Source organism: Sardina pilchardus, chromosome 21 (genome assembly GCF_963854185.1).
Source record: "Sardina pilchardus chromosome 21, fSarPil1.1, whole genome shotgun sequence".
In the NCBI taxonomy this organism is placed as follows: Eukaryota; Metazoa; Chordata; class Actinopteri; order Clupeiformes; family Clupeidae; genus Sardina; species Sardina pilchardus.
Window position 1 is genome coordinate 12,696,489 of NC_085014.1, and position 18,997 is coordinate 12,715,485.

The following is an 18,997-nucleotide window of genomic DNA, read 5'->3' on the forward strand; positions in this document are numbered from 1 at the left end:
TAATTCGGGGAATTTATCCAAATGTAAAATTCATAATTGCCTGTATTTAGATAATTGCTTTGGACTATGCTGTTGCTATAATATCATTGTATATCATTGTCTATGTGAATTATCTGACTTTTTAAGCTTCTAGAAATGTTTTTCAGTACAGTGACTGACAATATAGTGTTTTTTTTTTTTTTCGTTTCTTCTCATTGGAAATGTTCTCTTGACTGCAGAGAGCGCGTCTCAACGGGAACTCAGGAAGCGTGTCTGCAGCAACACACAGAGACATCTTGACATGTATGCCAGAGATGGGCTGCGCACTCTGTGCTTTGCCAAAAAGGTTAGCTATTTCACACAGAAACTACACGATGGAGTCAACAGCATAAACTTTGTGTTGGCATTAGCATACAGTAACAGTGAAATGTATGTACATTATTTGCATGCTATTTTTTTTTCACCTTGAGTCATGCGTATTTTTGTGCGTTATCTCCTCGTTTTCTCCTCTTTCTCTCTCTTCATCTTGCTTTTTTCTCCTCCACACTCACACACTTAACATCGTGTTTTTCTCAGGTTGTAAGTCAGAAGGAGTATGAAGACTGGTCATTGGCAAGAGAGCAAGCCATATCAGCCATCGAGAACAGAGAGGAGCTTCTTATGGACACTGCTGTTCTGCTGGAGACGAGCCTAACTCTGATAGGTGAACCAAGGCCACCATATCTGCCTATTACAAAAGCCAGCCCTTGCTCCTTTCCTGTGCGGTGGCCTATTTGTCTTTTACAAGCCTGTCATCTCTCTGCATAACCTCAATTTCATGGCTGTAGGGTGCTTGAGGTTGCGGGTGTGAGTTTGCTTGTCTGTGTGTGTGTGTGTGTGTGTCCATCCATCTATTTGTGTGTGTGTTGTGTGTAGTTGTGTGTTTGTGCATCTGTTTTGTGTGTGCGTGTCTGCCTGTGCCTGAGAGACAGAGAGACCTTGATGTCTTTGTCGTTCACATAGTAAAAAAAAAAGCAAAAAAAACCCAACATTACTCTGGACACAGGAGCCACTGGAGTTGAAGATCGTCTCCAGGAGAATGTTCCAGAAACCATCGAGGCCCTGCGGGAGGCTGGCATGCAGGTCTGGGTGCTGACCGGGGACAAGCCCGAGACAGCCGTCAACATCGCCTACTCCTGCAAGCTGCTGGACCACAGAGACCTGCTGTTCACTCTCAACACAGACAACAAGGTGCCCCACGCCCTCCCTCCCTCCCTCCCTCCCTCCCTCCATCCATCCCTCCCTCCCTCCCTCCCTCCATCCCTCCCTCCATCCCTTCCTTGCTCGCTCCCTCTGTTTAAAAGCGGTCCCGCTGCACTTTAGGTTTTTTATTTTTTCGTCTCATCCCTCGGTATCGATTTTTTGGCCCCCGACGCGAAGGTTTAATGGAGAGTGTTTGAAATTGTGCTGATACCAAAATAGTGTTGTCTGATGTCCACAGCCAAGCCAAAGTGCTCCCTGTCCTCCTCGGTCGTCTCAGTGGTGGTGGCGCGGCGAGCTCAAAGTCTCGCTCTGTGTGTGTGTGTGTGTGTGTGGGTGCTGGTTGATTCGGGGGGTCAGAAGATGATTGGTTTAAAGAGAGAGAGAGTCACGTCGAGGACTAAAATACATTCCTCATTAAAATGCATTCATATTCCCGTAACAGCCTTTTCTCCCGTTTGGCAAATCGAACATGTCACCGTCAAAGCCTTTTAATGGAAAGACTAAAGCAAAGCAGAATTGGCTGCAATGAGCTTCTTCATTTTGGTGAACCATAATCCCATTTCCACAGATCTGGAAGAGCAGAAAACTGTTCTCGTTTTCTTCCCTTCTTCTTCTTATTTTTCTTTCTCTTCCTCTTTTTCGTCTTCTTTTTTTCTCTCTTACCCAGACACAGTGCATTCCTCTCGGGCTTACTTGAGATGGGGCCTAATTGAATCAGTTTGTTAGTTATTATATAATTAAATCCTTGTCCCATATTGAAAGTACACTGTGTGCAACTCTAAGCTGGGGTGCCACGGTCGCCACGTTTTCTCGTGCTCGGTCCAGACAGGGTTCAAATAGTCACAGCTCGGGGGAGCACAGCAGGCTGCAGCGCTCGTACCCTATACGTTTGAGTGCCCACCCAGGTTCTAATCCAGCCTGCGGTCATGTCCCAATCCCACCCCATCTCTCTCTCCCACTTGTTTCCTGTCTACCTCTTCACTGTCATAATAAAGGCAAAAAAGGCCTCCTCCTTTCTCTCCTCTTCTGACCAGACTTCCTCTGCCAAGGACCAGCTGTGGGGGGAGAACTATGAACGGCATAAACAGCTCAAATTATTTTTCCTACGCCCAATTCATCTGCAGAGGCATTGGACTACACAAAACAGTCAGGCAATGAAACAGAATTCCAATAGGCCTAACCCAAATATTTTCATTACAACAGAAGTCCTTAGGCTACCGTCACTCAATGGCGGCTATATTGGACATAAATGGTCCCAGTGTTTGGCACAGTGACTGCTCCTTATTGGCTGCCGACTGGATCTACAGGGAGAGCATCACTTGATAACAATCCAGACTGTACACAGACTCAGGGTTTTGTGGCGCTGCTGTTTACTGCTGATTATTGACAGGGATCTGCAGGGAGAAGCATTTCCCATTTGGACACGATAACAGCCCACAAACATCCGCAGGGCGGGCAGGGATGTAGTAAAGAGGCCATGGGGAGGCAAGTTCCTGAAAAGTGCTGTTGTTTTGTCTTCCAGGCCGTGTGCAAGTCCAATCTGGAGTGTACTCTGGAGGAGGTGAGGAGGTACGGGCCGGACGCGGACGTCGCCGGCTTCGCCGAGGCCTTCGGGGGACAGGGGCCCACGCCCCTGGGCGGGGACCCCACCATCGGCCTGATGATTGACGGACGGACGCTCGGCATGGTGCTCGAGGAGGAGGACCTGAGGTCAAAGTTCGTGGAGCTGTGCCGGCGCTGCCGCTCCGTGCTCTGTTGCCGGGTGACGCCCCTACAGAAGAGCACCGTGGTCAAGCTGGTGCGCGAGAAGCTTCGGGTCATGACCCTTGCCATCGGTAATTAGCGTTAGCGCTGTGCTAACTACAAACACCCCGTTATTTTATTTAATTATTTACATATATTTTTTTTTTGGAGGGATCAAAGGAGAGTGACGCGTAGAGTTCTGACTCTGCCTGAGAGAACCAGAGCATCCACTCTGGCTTTTTCACTGTTCGCTGCCTCGTTTGAAGATACCCTCTCCAGCCCTGACAAGCTGTTTGTGTGTTCGTGGTGGTGTAATTTGAAAAAAAAAAAAAAGAGGAAGAAGAGGAAGAAAAGAGAAAAGGTTGCCATGGCAACGATTTCTTTTTAAAAACCTTTTCTTTTTTCTCCTCCTCTTCCTCTCTCTCTGTCTCTCTCTCTCTGTCTCTCTCTTTCCTTTTTAATGCTTTATCTGCAGGTGACGGAGCGAATGATGTGAACATGATCCAGGCCGCTGACGTTGGTATCGGAATATCTGGTCAAGAGGGGATGCAGGTTTGTATTCACCTTCGGGGCCTTTAGCAGTTACACCGCAACAACGCCCCCCTCCCACACCACCACCACCACCACCACCACCACTCCCCCATATCACACTTACACACACACACACACACACACACAAACACACATACAGACACAAACATACACACATACACACATACACACACACATCCCTTCACTCAGGGAGGCAGTTTTTTTTTTTTACATGCCTCTGTTTTTCTTGGCTTGGGTGTATCACCTGACTCACCCACAAGGCTTTCATGCTTCGATGCGAAGCTGCTCTAATTGTGCCTGTCCATGACTCACCAGATCTTAAATGCTCTCTTTTTTTTTAAAAGGCATGTCACGATTTGGAAATAAAAAAAACAATAATCATGAGGCTTCTCGTTCACAGGCTGTCATGGCCAGCGACTTTGCGATTTCTCGCTTCAAACACTTGAGGAAGCTGCTTCTGGTCCATGGACACTGGTGCTATTCCAGACTGTCAAGCATGGTCATCTACTTCTTCTACAAGAACTTGGTAAATGCCTTCAGAGGTTATGATTATAGGTTTGAAAATAAAATGTGTTTGATTATAGATGAAATGTGTTTTTGTGTATTATCAGTGCAGCAGAAAATACCTAATTAGGGGAAAATATTAGTGCCAGAAAATGAAATTGCTACTGGTACATGTTGCTATATTGCAGGATATACCATAAAGAAAGACATAAATAACTCAGTCTAAGGACATTTTGAACTTTTCCATGCTATTCTAACCTTTTGAGATGTACCTGTATGTGCTCTCTCTCTCTCTCTCAATTCAATTCAATTCAAGGGATGCTTTATTGGCATGACAAACAAGACATTCATGTTGCCAAAGCAGTCAAACAAATGTATATCATAGTGCAACATTAGCACAGAACAATAATACATATACACATGCATACATGTACATATACACATAGTATACACATAAGAACACAAGTAATATACCATAAGTATGTCTATTCTCTGTAAAAATAAGGACACAGTCCAAGTATCCATGTGAGACAAAACAATCAAGTCATGCTAGTGTCTCTTAGCTTATGACTTGTGTGAAATGTATCTTGCCGCTAGAGTGGCTGAATATCCCTCTCCTGAGAGGATAGGCAGTTTATCATGTGAACCCATGGTTTCGAACTTTGGGTAGTATGCCTTAAAACTAGGGAAAGATGCCTCTCTTATGTTTTTATATTTGTCACAGTGAAGAAGAAAGTGCTCCTCTGTCTCAACCTTCCCTGTCTGGCAGTGACCACATATTCTTTCCTCTTTTGGCAGCCAGGTTTTCCTGTGCCTGCCTGTTTCCACTGTAAGAGTGTGGTCACTTAGCCTGTACTTGGTCAGGATTTGCCTCTGCTTCGTATCTCTGACAGAGAAGAGATACTCTGCCAATTTATATTCTCGATTAAGGGCCCGATAGAAATTCATTCTGCTTTGACTGGTAGTTTGATTTCTCCAATGTTCCAAGTAGTCTTCTTTCGCTTGTTTGATGGCAATTTTGACACTAATTGTTGATTTGGAAGCAGTACTGGTCTGAGCAGGTCTCTCTCTCTCTCTCCATCATAAAAGTTATCTTCATCTGTCTATTTGCTCTCCACCATCAGTTCTCACCATCGATACATTTGTTTACTGTGACAACATCCTCCTCTCTTCATCATCATCCTCTTCATCATTGTCGTTGTTGCCGTGGCTCCCCAGGCGTACGTGGCCCTGCTGTTCTGGTTCCAGTTCTACTGCGGGTTCTCTGGCACGACGATGATCGACTACTGGCTCTTGATCTTCTTCAACCTCATCTTCACCTCCGTGCCCCCAATCATGCACGGCATCATGGACCAAGACGTCTCCGCGACAACCCTGCTCTCCATCCCCGAGTTGTACAAGATCGGTCAGCACTCTGAGGTGTGTAGTTAAACTCACTAACACACAGACACACACACGCAGACACACACACACACACACACACACACACACACACACACACACACACAGACACACACACACACACACACACACACACACACACACACACAGACACACACACACACACACACACACACACACACACACACACACACACACACTTTCCTATTGATTGCCGTCTATAAAGGGGCAAACAATGTTTTGTAGAGTTTGAAGTTTGTTAGAGTTCAAATAAGCAGAAATCTGAATTTCCAGGGGCCCTTCAATTGCTACCTACACTCCTATCCAGGTGTTTGCCAATTAATGGCAGGAAAAGCAATCAAAGCCAGATTTGCTGAACAAATTTGGCCTTGTCTGCATTATGTCCCATTATGCTCCTCTGCTCTCGAGCTCTTGTTGCCAGACCACGAGATATTGAATTGAGTGAGTCAGAAATAGAATTAGCAAAGATAACACAACAAGAGGGAAATAACATTACTGGCAACAACCGCGAGCTGTGCGATATTGCTGTGGGACATGATATGACCAGAGGGGTTGCTGCTCTCATTTGCAGGGGTACAGACGCTCCGCCTTTTGGATCGCCATGTTGGATGCCTTTTATCAGAGCCTGGTCTGCTTCTTCATACCATATTTGGTGAGTCGGGGAAAAAACAATTAAGTTGCGTTGCTTCAGACAAACCCCAGCTGATCTCTGCCCCTTCATATTTTTTTTTCCTAATTCTGACTTGTTTGTTTGTTCCTACCAAGACCTACCAGGGCTCTGACATCGACCTCTTCTCATTCGGAAACCCAATGAACACCGTGGCTCTGTTTACTATAATCCTACATCTTGCCATTGAGATAAATGCATGGGTGAGTAGCTTCCTGGATCCGTTTTATTACACCCAATCTCTCAAAAGCTCCCAGACTAGAGTCAAATACTGTGAATAGCGTAAACATGAAATAAACAAATAAACATAAGTAACACTGACACTGCACGATGCAAACCAGTGTTCAGATCCCATATTTCAATGGCAAAGGCCCTTTTAAACTTTTCAACTCAACTCACTCCCTGTCCACTGGAATAGAAAAGATGATTGCATAACGATCAGAAACATCCTCTCTGATTCCCCGGTCTCCCTCTCTGTCCTTCTTTCTCTCTCTCTCACTCCCTTTCTCTCTCACTCTCTCCCTCCCTCCCTCCCTCCCTCCCCTTCTCTCTGCCCTTCTTTCTCTCTCTCTCTCTCTCTCTCTCTCTCTCTCGCTCTTTGGACTCGTCCTCTCTCAGACGCTGGTGCACTGGCTGGTGATGGTGGGCAGCGTGCTGCTGTTCTTCGGCGTGACGCTGGCCTACAGCGCCACCTGCGTGACCTGCAACCCGCCGTCCAACCCCTACTGGATCATGCACAGGCAAATGGCCGACCCCGTGTTCCACCTCACGTGCCTCATCACCGTCGTCGTGGCTCTGCTGCCCAAGTAATTTCCCCGCTCGACCCCTCTCTCATTTCCCCTGGCGGACATTGATGCCGTTTCCTTCATCACACTGATGATCATCTCTGTGTGTTGGTAGTTAATGTTGGCAGGATGAGCCTTTTTTTTTTTTTTTTAATTGTTTAAGGAAAAGGAGATCAGGCATTGGGGGGGTCTCTTACTTTGATGCAAATGAGCCTGAATTGTATGTAGGACAAAAGATGTAAAGTCCTTTGGGTATAACCTTCAGGTCTGCGTTTGTAGTGGGATGACCTTTTTAATGAGCTTTAATGAACGCTGTCCCCAGCCCCCCTTTCGCGTTAAACAGGCACACACATGTGAGCACACACACACACACATACAGTACACACACACACACACACACACATGAACACACACACACACACACACACACATGAACACACACACATGAACACACACACACACACACACACACACACACACACACACACACACACACATGAACACACACACACACACACACACACACACATGTGAACACACACACACACACACACACACACGCCCTTGCCTTGTGTATTATTCTGAGCATGTGCGCCCCACCCCCGTGAGTGTGTGTGATGTAGTCCAGGTCAGGAGGGGCTGATTTGGCCTCTCAGGCATGCAGAGCAGCACTGGCCTCCTGTTCACCACGCTTCTCATTGGCAGTCAGACCAGCATCATATCCACTGGCTTATTTTTTCACCTGCTCTCCCTTTCCCCCCCACTCATCTTCCTCTCTCTCTCCATCTCTCTCTCTCTCTCCATCTCTCTCTCTCTCTTCATCTCTCTTTTGCTCTCTTGCGATCATATACTCCTCCACCATTTGCATTCTGTCGCTGTCTTTCAATTTTTGTTTCTCTCTTTTCTCCGCTGCCGTTCACTGCCCTGTTTCCTCTTTCCATTTCCCACTGTTTCTTATCAAAATCACTCATCCCTCTCGCTCTCTCGCTCCCTCCAATAACTCTCTCACTCTCTGTGTTTTTCTCCCTCCCTCTCTCTCTCTTGCTTTCTCTCGCTCTCTCTCTCCCTCTCACCCTTCTCCATCTCTCCCACCATCTCTCTCTCTCTCCCGCCTCTCCATCGCTCTCTCTTCCTCTTCTGTCTCTGTTGCTTTCTCTCTCTCCCTCCCTCACCCCTCTGCATTTCTCTCTTTCCATCTCTCTCAATTCCTCTTGTCTTTCTTTCCATCTCTATTATTCTTCTCTCTCTCCATCTCTCTCTATTTCTCGTCTCTCTTTCTCTCCATATCTCTGTATCCCTCTTCTCTCTCTCTCTATCTCTATCTGTTCCTCTTATGACTCTTTCTCTCCATCTGTCACTCTATTGCTCTCTCTCTATCTCTCTCTATTCTTCTTCTCTCTCCATCTCTCTATTCTTCTTCTCTCTCCATCTCTCTCTATTCCCTTCTCTCTCTCTTCTCTCTCTCTCTCTCTCTCTCTTCTCTTCTCTTCTCTTCTCTCTCTCTCCCCCTCTCCTCCATCTCTCAGGTACATAGTGCAGGTTCTGAAGGGAACGCTGGCGCCCCCCCCTCTGTTGCTCGCTCGGCAGCTGGACCGCACGCCCCCCTCCCTGGAGGAGCCAATCCGGATCAGCGCCTCGGCGGACCCACGCTTCACCCTCTCGAGCCTCTCCTCGCCCTCACCCCCAACCTCGCCCACACTGGCGTAGCCCCCACCAACCCCACACCCCTCCCCAGGCCCATCGGCACCCAGCTTCCCCGAAAAACAGTGACAGGACTGGGCATCAGCCGTCAGGACGAGGGCCGCCATCCCGGAGGACATGTCTCTGGGGCGTGGGGGAGCCCCAGGGGGAAACAGAGACCAAGTGAAGGAAGGGGAGAGAAAACACGCTGAGCGTTATTTTTGTATGACTTTATTTGTTGTTGTTGTTGTTGTTGTTGTTGTTGTCTGGTAAATATGGAATTGCTTTAAATGTTTTGTACACAGGGAAAGATGCTTTTGAAGGATGTCTGAGCTACACTGCACATACCACCAGAGCGCCAACTACAATTGACTCCTTTTTTTTTTTTAACAAGGAGGCAAAAATATTTATGTGTAAAGATTAATTTAATTCTTGTGCCTTGTGTCAGTATGCTGTAGCTGACACTCCATTTAAATGGAGTATCCTGTTGTATGTGTTTTAATGCTCTAGTCTTCCTGGATGAAGGCATAACAAGGAAAACCTGTTACATCCTCCTTAAGGCTTTTTCAGAAGCCACCAGTAGCTTTCAAAGCACTCCAGAAAAAAAAACAGATCTGTCTCCATTGATCGATTCAACTCATTGCTGACACATAAGAAAAACTTGAACAGGAAATGCTTGGCAGAGGCATTAGCCATATCCATCTTCCTCACTTACACAGCTCCTTCTCTTCCCTCGGCAACATGCAGAGCCAATTTGTATTCACTGGGGCTCCAAGCAGCTCAGGAAATAATTGCGGTTTGCAGATGTTACGTAATGTTCTGGTATTTTTGGTTCATGTATCCATATTGGGAGCATGTTGAGCAGGATGGTGACAGACAAGCAACCCCCCACTCCAATAATAATAATAATAAAAAACATAAAATTGAAAAAAATAAACACCCAGGTTTCTTCCTGCTAGGATGCGCGCGCGTGTGTGTGGTGTGTTTATGTTGTGGGGTCGGATGGATTAAGTCTGCTCTGCGTTACATTTTTAATTGTGAGACGTCGATACAGATGTGCCGAGTGTGAAATTCCACGGCCAGGCATGAAAGATCATCCTCCCCTGCATCAGAATGCTTAATTGTCCCGCTGACGTTGCTCTGACGCGCTTCGCACTCAAGTGCGGGAGGTCTATGAAGAGCGTGCGGGTTTTTCTTGCAGCCAAAAGAAACAGTGTTGGTGATGGATTGGGAGAAGGCTCACCTTTTACGATTTGGTCTCGCAGAATGTAATTGAAGTGTCCTCTGTAGCTCTGACTCTTAATAAAAGGAGCGGGGAGGCTGCACTCTTGAGCTGATTCTATTTGCAGAACTCATTGCATTTTTACGTAATGATGTCACTGAGTGGAGTGATGGAGCGCCATTGCCATCTACTGTCTACTACTAGTATTGCAAGCGATTAACGAAATAAAACGTCCCTGTAGGGGCACAAATGAGCACATAACCAGACCAGTGTCAAAAGTACAATTTTATTTTCTGCAGTTTCTTAGATATGGTCTTTTACTTACTAGCTACTAACATACATGTCAGTTCACAGAAACGTATATTCTTAATTATAAGGAGATAGGAAACCCTAGTAAAAGTATGTTCTGTGATCATGGCACAACCAAACAAATATCACATAATTTGCACAAAAGGCAAACACAAAATGTGGTGGAACAGCTGAAACAGAAAGGTGTCCCTTAATATTAAAAACTGACTCCCCTTTTCAAAAGAGAAAATACAAGCATCCCTTTGCCGTTCTAAAGCCTGCTAAGGAGAAACAAAGAAGCCTTCGGCGGCAACAGCTTCATGTAAAACAGTGCACTGTCAGAGAACTACACATATAAAATCTTACATAAAAAAATGCATTCGCATAAGGTGCAGTATAAACCTCTATGACATTTTTTTTTTAATGATACACATTGTGTCTAAACTGGAAAATGTAAATGCACAGCAGATTTCTTTAATAACACCTCAAGATTTAAAAGTCTGCCGTTAAAAAGATTTTTAACAAGAATATCAAATGTTATTCATGAAACAAGACATATAACATAAATATGTACGAGTTTTAAAAAGATATAATCCACTTGATAGATTGCTGTACCAATTATTTCACACAGTGAAATGTCTAATTAAATAGTAGACAGATGCATATCAAAGCATAATTAGAGCTGGAAAAAGACAGAAAATAATTCTATCTAGGCAGACAGAAAAGGTCATTACATATAACCGACATCACTGACCATCAAACATCCACAAGCCCAACTCTTTCATGTGAGCCGAGCACCATCAATCTCACAGACATAAGCCACAGAGAGACCAACATGAATAGAAAAAAAGAAACCTCTCCAGATTTCTATAGGGCAACCACACAAAGGAGTTCCAGAACAGCAAAGTCATAGTCTGTGTCCTCCACATGTCCCGACGGGGATGTCCAGTATGTATGTAAGGTGTCCGCATGCACACGTGACAATGTGTGTGTGTGTGTGTGTGTGTGTGTGTGTGTAACAGAGCAGGGGGTCACCCCCTACCACGTGGGCATCATGTCGGGGTACCACAGGCGGCCCAGGTGCTTGGACACCTCGCTGTGGACCTGCTCCATGTTGTAGCCGTTGTCGGGGATGAGCACTTCCTCCATGATGGACAGCTGCGTGAGGCGGCCGCCGCACTTCTTGACGAACTCCATGAAGCCGCTGCACGTCACCTCGCACTCGCCCAGGCCGATGGCCGTCAGGCTCTTGCAGCGCTCGGCGATGCGGATCAGCTCCTCGTCCAGCGGCTCCAGGCCGTTGGCGCACACCACCAGCTCGACCAGCCGCGGGCAGTTGAGCCCGATGCGGCCCAGCATGTCCTTGCTGACGGCGCGGCCGAAGTACAGGTGCGTGACGGGCGTCTCCTCGTTGAAGAAGGGGTCGAACTCCTCCTCCTCCAGGAAGAAGTACATGACGATGTTGACCTTGGGCGAGTGGGCGATGAGCGCCTCCCAGCTGCTGCGCTTGATGGAGTGGAAGCGCGTCTGTCCCGGGTTCTCGCTGACCACGTCGATCCGCAGGTGCTCCAGGTGGACGTGCTTCTCCGAGGAGAGCGCCAGCAGCAGCTCGTCGCTCAGCAGGTGGTAGTTCAGCGCCAGCTCCCGCAGACCGTGGCACTGGTCAGCCACACACAGGATACCTGTGGCAGGTGTGAAGGGGATCGGGGGGGGGGGGGGTATCCCAGACAGACAGATCGTTATTTACTAGCAATAATATAATAACAATGTGATATTAAATAACAATATAGATAGATAGATAGATACTTTATTGATGCCCAAGGGGAAATTCTATATGATAGCAATGATAACATTCAAAGGTGATGTCGGCAATTCCAGCAAAAAGGTTGTTGATATTGGTGCTCCATAGCCAATTATATCACTCTCTTTTGTTTTTGCGTGTCTGACGGGGTATATTGATTGGCTAGAACTGTGTATGACCCAGCCCAAACCACTTCTTTAAAGTTATTATTTACACAGCAGAAAATGTGTTTATTGCTTTTTAACTTGTGTGCTATAAAAAGTACTTAGATGAAGTTAAAGTGAAAAAGAAAAAAAGTCATGTATGTTAAAAGCAGATAGCATCTACTCTTTTTTTTTTTTTTTTTTTATATATTTTTTGGCCTTTTTGCCTTTATTACAGGACAGTGAAGAGTAGACAGGAAGCAAGCGGGAGAGAGAGATGGGGTGGGATCGGGACATGACCGCAGGTCGGACTCGAACCTGGGTCCCCGTGGGCACTCGGACCCGTACATGGTACAGGCGCTGTAGCCTGCTGTGCCACAGCACCCCCCAGATAGCATCTACTCTTTACAAACTCAGCCATGTAGATTTTGACAATGGCATCATATTCATACATTTAATTTGGTCTTATTTGTGTATGTGGTGATACTGCCAAACAAAATAATGTTCGTTCTGATCTGTGAAAAGGTGTTTGAGAACGTTTTCCATGACAAACTTGTAACAACATGAACCCTGCCCAAACACTGTCTGGAACACACTAACTGTTCTGTTTGTTCCTGCGTTGATATGACCTACTGTCTCTACCCTAACCCACCTCCCAACCTCTGTTCTTCACGTTACTTTTAATGATCATATTACAGAGTGTTAAATGTGCTGCTGCCCTTTGTCCCTGGATGTATTACATTGGATTAAATAGTTACATTGTAATAACAGCTGTGTAATGTAATAAAGCGATTCTGAGATTTCCATACTGAAAAACAAATCTCTTGTTCTCATTCAGTCACCATTACCCATTCTCCCTCACTTCTCTTTCACAAACACACACCCTTTTCTCTCTCTCTCACTCACACACACACACACACACACACACACACACACACACACACACACATTCGCTCTCTTTCTCTCCTCTAGCTGTCTGGCTCTATGCCCCCCCCCCCCCCCGTGTCTCCCTGATAGCGTGTCCTAACAGCACGACCACAGCAGTAGTCAGAGGCCAGATCTCAGCACTTACCGGCTGGGGACACATGGGGACAACTGCTCATCTTAAGCAGCTTCAGCGTGTCGCTGTTGTTCGCCACCAGCACCTTCAGGGAGGGGTCGTCCACGGGCGTGTCGTCAATTTTAATGGAAGACAGCGACTTGGAGTTCACAAACACCACCGTCAGTGCCGACACAAAGTGCGACTGCAAGAGGAGAAGGGAAAAACAGTCGGAGGGTGAAACCTGGAACATTTAACAAACACACTCCTGAACTAGGTGAAGTGTCTATGTGGTCACAGAGCTTCCCATTGTGGATGAACTAGAAAAACAGTGCTTTGTCCACAGCACCAAGGAATGTAGTAGCAGGACATACACCGACAACCACTGTGTAACCAGCACATACCCACGATACACTACTAGCATGGTATTTGTTACATTACGTTCACATGATTCGCTGTGTGGTCCACTGATGTGTCATACCTGTGACACGTCCATGAAGCTGGGCCGAGCTGTTGAAATGAGACCCAGTGTTTTTATGGTGCAGTTCACCAGCTGGGACAATATATTACATGCTGCCTCTGCGGACTCTGTGCAGCTGTCCACCTAGAGGTAAACAAAATAATAATGTAAACATTAAGAAGTTCAAAGAATTTTAACTGGCACTCACTTAGCTGTTCAATGTGCTATTTTTGGTAGGTTGTAGGACAACAGCTATTAAATGTTCATGGGGTCTCTCCATATTGTCATCTCTTCTCTTTACACCTGGGCCACTGCCAAGACAGCGCTGAATGGTTTTAGAAAGCAAGTCCAACAGCCAAAACACAGATAAGGCCGAGTAAACCCAAGGACAAACTTCCTGTTCACATCCGGCTACACACACACACACACACACACACACACACACACACACACACACACACCATATTATGTGGCATTTTCTCTCTCTCTAAAACTAGTGCCCCCTTGTGGAAATTGTTCTTCTTCATTATGGAGCTCGTTTTCAACCTAACTCTTCAGTAACATGAATTCACGTATCTACATGAACTCAGACCCAAAGATGTCTCAAGATTGAAATGACAAGTGATCTGCCCTACCTTGAAGCTGACATACTGCAGGTGCTGGGCGTGCCTCTTGATTATCTGCTGAATTAGATCAGGGTGTGTGGACTTCAAGTAAGACGTGGCCGGTTGGTTAAGCTCAAACTCAAATCGCCGCCACAGATCAGGAATATGAAAGACTTCATTCCAGCGACGACACACCGATGAAGCTCTGGCCCTGTCCACCAGGGACAGATACTGAAAGATTTGCAGGACTACATGATGTGGCAAATTGCCCCAGTCCTCCGCTCGTCTCTGTGCCAAAGAGGGTCCCAGGAGCCCTATTTTTTGTCTTTTAATCCGGCCATCGGCGCTGGGAAAACCTTGGCATTTTGAAGTAATGTTTACTCTTCCTCTCTTCATCCTGTTATTCAAAACAAAATTAGTTTGCATATAGGATGATGACATCTGAAAGCAATTCCGATAGCAAACATGTGACTCACACGGGGCAAACTAACGCATAATGAGATGCCAAGAGATAGGCTTTAGTATAAAAAGAAGTCCCGTTTTAGAGAAGGATTGACAGAATAATTTCAAACATTTGTGATTTCACATGGGATCGCACCGATATGCTACAACTAGCCCGGGCAACATCGGTCTAGCCCATAGGTCTAGCCTGGCGTTATGAATGCAAGTTATGTAGGTCGGAGTTAGCCGTCACATTTAGCGTTTACTAGCCTACCTACGCATATCCTTGCATTTCGTCAGACAACATAGCTAGCTAGTAGATAAGTGGAACACATACAGAAGAACTGCAGAAATGTAGTAACGTTACTGCAATAAGATGTCGCATAACACCAACTTGAACAGAAAGTAGGCTATAACGATATCAAACTTTGCCTAAGGCAAAATGAAAGGAAATACTCACTTGGTTGTTCAGCGTCCCTCGACAAATGTCAGGTACATTTTATTGCAAATGAATCGTTAAGTCTTCTTATGAGTAGTATGTTTACTCATTTACTCCCGTTGGCATCGCCCTCGATCCTTCCCGAATGTTAACGCACAAATACCTAACAGCCGTGCCCCATAATAAGCCCCACTTCTGGCATTAAGACGGCAGTAGGCTATTCAACAGCTTGGGTAGACAGAACGGACGCGGGAATGGGGAGGGCGGGGGATTCTAGTGGCACGTGAGCAGGGAAAAACATGGATTTGGCTGAACTACATTGGGTCTCCCCTGATCAGAATTTATTACACCAGTAGTCAATGCGTATCCAAATGGTTGATGAATCACATTATGAAATATGATAGCAGTTTTGGATATGGATTCGAAACGTGATATTGAGCACGCACCCTCATTGCGGTGAACTAGTCTGGCCAACACAAGCCTTCACAGAACAAGACCAGCCATTCTAAACCTTTGCCCCACGACACGCGCATTTTCACAATTAAATATTGTTGTACAGTTGAAATAGACTACACAGTTGAAATAGACGTCGAAATGAACTCGCTAGTGTTTACTATTCGTTTACTATTCCATGGAGCGTAGCGACAGAGCGCGGGTTGCAGCATAGTGTATGCAGTTGGAAAGTAGGTCAGTGTGTCAAAGAGAGACGTCACACAGCAGAGCCGCATAGAAACCGGCTACTCCCAAAGCCGAAGCTAATCAGTCACCCGAGATGATAGAAAGCGAAGCTGTTTGTTGATTAGAGGGTTCACATCCCTGTGCCACTTGTGTAGACGGGTGAAACCCCAATTTTGTATCATAGTGACTCTCTCTCTCTCTCTCTCAATTCAATTCAATTCAATTCAATAAAGCTTTATTGGCATGAAAGTTTCATGAACAATATTGCCAAAGCTCAATTACATGTAGGCCTATACATAAGTTTAAGGGAAAATAAATAAATAAATGTTTAACAGAATTGTGGAATTAATGCATAAGGGGACATATAGGTAGACATAGAAGACATAAAAGTAAAACAACAATTCTAATAATAATAATAAATATAGCTGCAAGCAGCAATGAAGGGGCCAAGCAGTAGGCCAGAGTAACCACGGCAACTCGACGCTGTTAGCTCAATGAGACATTATGGCCGTAAGCAGTCAGAGCAAGTTTCATGTCTAACACGTGAAAAGTTACAGGCCAACTTGCATTTTTGCTAATTGCAGGTATCCTAAAGGTCAAAGGTCACCAAATGTCTTGGGCGTCCTCATGATCGGTTCGCGAGTCCATAAGTCCAAGTTTGGTTTTGATAGGTTCAAAGGTTGCTGAGATACGAGCTCACTTCCTGTTTGGCGGCTTCGCACCCCGGAGGTCAAAGGTCACCAAACTGCTTGGACGTCCTCCCGATGGGATCCCAAGTCCATATGCCAAGTTTGGTTTTGATAGACGCAAAGGCTGCTGAGATCTGAGCTCACTTCCTGTTTGGCGGCTTCGCCACGAATTTCGATTGGCTGCGACGGGAAAACGCTTCTGTCAATTGTTACAGAAATCAACACACTCACAAGGCATGGTCTGAAGATGGTCTGTGCCAATTTTGGTGAGGATCAGATGAAATTTGTGACCTCCGAAAACGTATTAGTGTTTTCGATTAAATACAATATGGCGGCCGAATCAATTACGTTGAAGTCAGAAATTGCCATCTGTCCGCATAAGGATCTTCCACAGTATTACTAGACATCACTAGTATATTGTAATTCTAAGCACAACGGCAGTTATAGGCCAAAAGGCATGCTTCTGAATTACAGCGCCCCCTAGAGGTCAAAGGTCACTAAATTTCTTGAGCGTCCTCCTGATTAGGTCATCAGTCCATCTATTAAGTTTGCTTTTGATACATGCAAGGGTTGCTGAGATATGAGCTCACTTCCTGTTTGGCGGCTTCGCCGCCAATTTTGATTGGCGGCTAGGGGCTAACGGTGATAGTTCCGAAGACAAAAAGCAATGCGTTAGTAAGGCATGGTCTGATGATGATGTTTGTCAAATTTGGTGTCCATCGGACAAAATTTGTGACCTCTGATACGTTAGTTTCACTTTGGCTAAAATCCAAGATGGCGGAAAATCCATCATGGCGGAAAATGACGTCATAGGGCGCGTTGAACTCGGGCAAGTCAAAGGATTCCAACAACACCTGTTTCCTGAAAATCGGACCAACGGTTCAAAAGTTACGTGCGTGAACGCACGTCCAACTTTGACCTGTTGGTGGCGCTAGAGCGCTTGAGCTGCCAACATGAAACTTGGTCACATGACTCAAGAGACTGTCCCCAATCAGTGTGCAAAATTTCACAACTTTCGACCAGTCGGTTCTATGGGCTGCCATTGACTTCAATGGCAGAAGAAAAAAATCATAGAAACACAATAGGTGCCTCCGCAGCTTCGCTGCTTGGCCCCTAATAACAAATATACACCATTGTTGGTGTTTGTGGCCTCACTGGCTGTCCCTCAGGTTGTGGCAGGCTGCTACAAATTTTGCAGCTAGAATGGCCACATCCTCATTCTCTCCGAGGATGTAGGGCAGTTTGTCTTCATTTGACCAGGTTAGAAACTCAGGGAGGGTTGAATTTAATTTATTGAATAATAATGTCCGTATTTCCTCATATTTTGGGCATTCTGTTAAGAAGTGTAGTTCTGTCTCCACTGACCCTAAGCTGCAGTGTGAACACAGCCTCTCCTCTCTGGGCAGCCAGGTCTGCCTGTGTCTGCCTTTTTCAATGGAGAGACTGTGCTCACTGAGTCTGTACATAGTCATGGTTTTCCTGAGTTTGGGGTCTTTTAGTGTACTCAGGTAAGTAGCTATTATGTATTCATGTTTTAGGGCCAAATAACATTGTAATTTAGATTGTGTTTTGGTTATTTCTTTCCAATAGGTGATGTAATTTTCCTTTTCATTGTTTGTAATTTGGTTGGGTCTGATTGTTCTTGCTACTGTAACATTGTCCTGGGCCTCAGTGATGTGGGATGGTGTTAGGTCACTGAGTCTCAGGACAAGTTGGCTGAGAGGGCTTCTTGCTATGTCTTGCTCTTGGCATTGCAGTGCTATATGGTGGAGTGAATTGGGGTTGCTCATTTTAATATGTTGCCAGAATTTTAGGGCTCTTTTTTGAATGTTAATGATAAGGGGGTATTGGCCCAATTCTGCCCTGCATGCAGTGTTCGGCGTCTTCCTCTGAACCCGGAGGATACTTTTGCAGAACTCTGTATGCAGGGCTTCAACTGGGTGCTTATCCCAGGTTGAGAACTCATACCCCAAACCCCATACTTCACAGCCATATAGTGCAATTGGTTCTATCACACTTTTAAAAAGTTTAATCCAAATTCGAATTGGTAGCTCTAATCTAATTGATCTTTTGATGGCATACAATGCTCTTTTTGCTTTTTCTTTAAGTCCATTCACAGCCAAGCCAAAGTGCCCTGTTGAGGTCAGAGTTATGCCTAGATATGTGTATTTGTTTGTCTGGTCAATTATACTGTTGCCTATTTTATAGTTGTTGGTATTTCCCTGTAGTCTGGAACGTTTTTGAAACACTAATACTTTTGTTTTTTTTGGGATTAATTTTTAGGGCCCATGTCTGGCAAAATGTTGCCAGTACGTCCATGTGGTGCTGCAAGCCCTCTTTTGTTGGTGCTATCAGAACCAAGTCGTCTGCGAAAAGCAAGCACTTGACCTCAGTGTCCTGTAGCATGAGTCCTGAACCTGCAGAGTTCTGCAATGTGTTTACCAATTCGTCTATATAAAATAAATAGTGTAGGGCTTAGACTACAGCCCTGTCGTACTCCCCTCCTTTGGGGAAAGAAATCAGTCCTGTTACATCCTATTTTGATGGCACACTTGCTGCTCAGATACATAGATTTAATTAGATCATACAATTTTCCTCCCACGCCACTCTGGATCAGT

At 45.5% G+C, this 18,997-nt stretch overlaps 2 protein-coding genes across 2 annotated transcripts in view; one reads left to right on the forward strand and one right to left on the reverse strand.

Moving 5' to 3' along the window:
- Positions 1-9,911, forward strand: part of atp10b (ATPase phospholipid transporting 10B) — a 28,525-nt gene extending 18,614 nt beyond the window's left edge. Inside the window, exons 13-23 of the mRNA XM_062524195.1 lie at positions 219-325; positions 556-682; positions 1,025-1,209; positions 2,744-3,056; positions 3,440-3,516; positions 3,917-4,042; positions 5,239-5,439; positions 6,014-6,094; positions 6,208-6,312; positions 6,728-6,915; positions 8,421-9,911. Of these exons, the coding sequence (XP_062380179.1) occupies positions 219-325; positions 556-682; positions 1,025-1,209; positions 2,744-3,056; positions 3,440-3,516; positions 3,917-4,042; positions 5,239-5,439; positions 6,014-6,094; positions 6,208-6,312; positions 6,728-6,915; positions 8,421-8,601 (1,691 nt within the window). The 3' untranslated portion in view covers positions 8,602-9,911. The remainder of the gene's footprint in view (positions 1-218; positions 326-555; positions 683-1,024; positions 1,210-2,743; positions 3,057-3,439; positions 3,517-3,916; positions 4,043-5,238; positions 5,440-6,013; positions 6,095-6,207; positions 6,313-6,727; positions 6,916-8,420) is intronic.
- A 157-nt stretch (positions 9,912-10,068) lies between these two features.
- fbxl3l (F-box and leucine-rich repeat protein 3, like) lies at positions 10,069-15,237 on the reverse strand. The gene is made up of 5 exons (XM_062524196.1): positions 15,034-15,237; positions 14,163-14,529; positions 13,549-13,671; positions 13,101-13,272; positions 10,069-11,766 (listed from the first exon to the last, which is right to left on the reverse strand). Exons 2-5 carry the CDS (start codon positions 14,526-14,528, stop codon positions 11,123-11,125), a joined length of 1,305 nt encoding a protein of 434 aa, XP_062380180.1. The 5' UTR covers position 14,529; positions 15,034-15,237; the 3' UTR covers positions 10,069-11,122.
- Positions 15,238-18,997: the final 3,760 nt, after the last annotated feature.

What these genes read in the sequence shown, in the direction of transcription:
- fbxl3l (XM_062524196.1), bottom strand. Translation starts at nt 14,528, where the DNA reads ATGAAGAGAGGAAGAGTAAACATTACTTCAAAATGCCAAGGTTTTCCC. An exon ending in GCTTCATGGACGTGTCACAG is followed by an intron (nt 13,273 to 13,548) that starts GTATGACACATC and finishes CTCCTCTTGCAG; the next exon opens with TCGCACTTTGTGTCGGCACT. An exon ending in TCCCCATGTGTCCCCAGCCG is followed by an intron (nt 11,767 to 13,100) that starts GTAAGTGCTGAG and finishes CACCTGCCACAG; the next exon opens with GTATCCTGTGTGTGGCTGAC.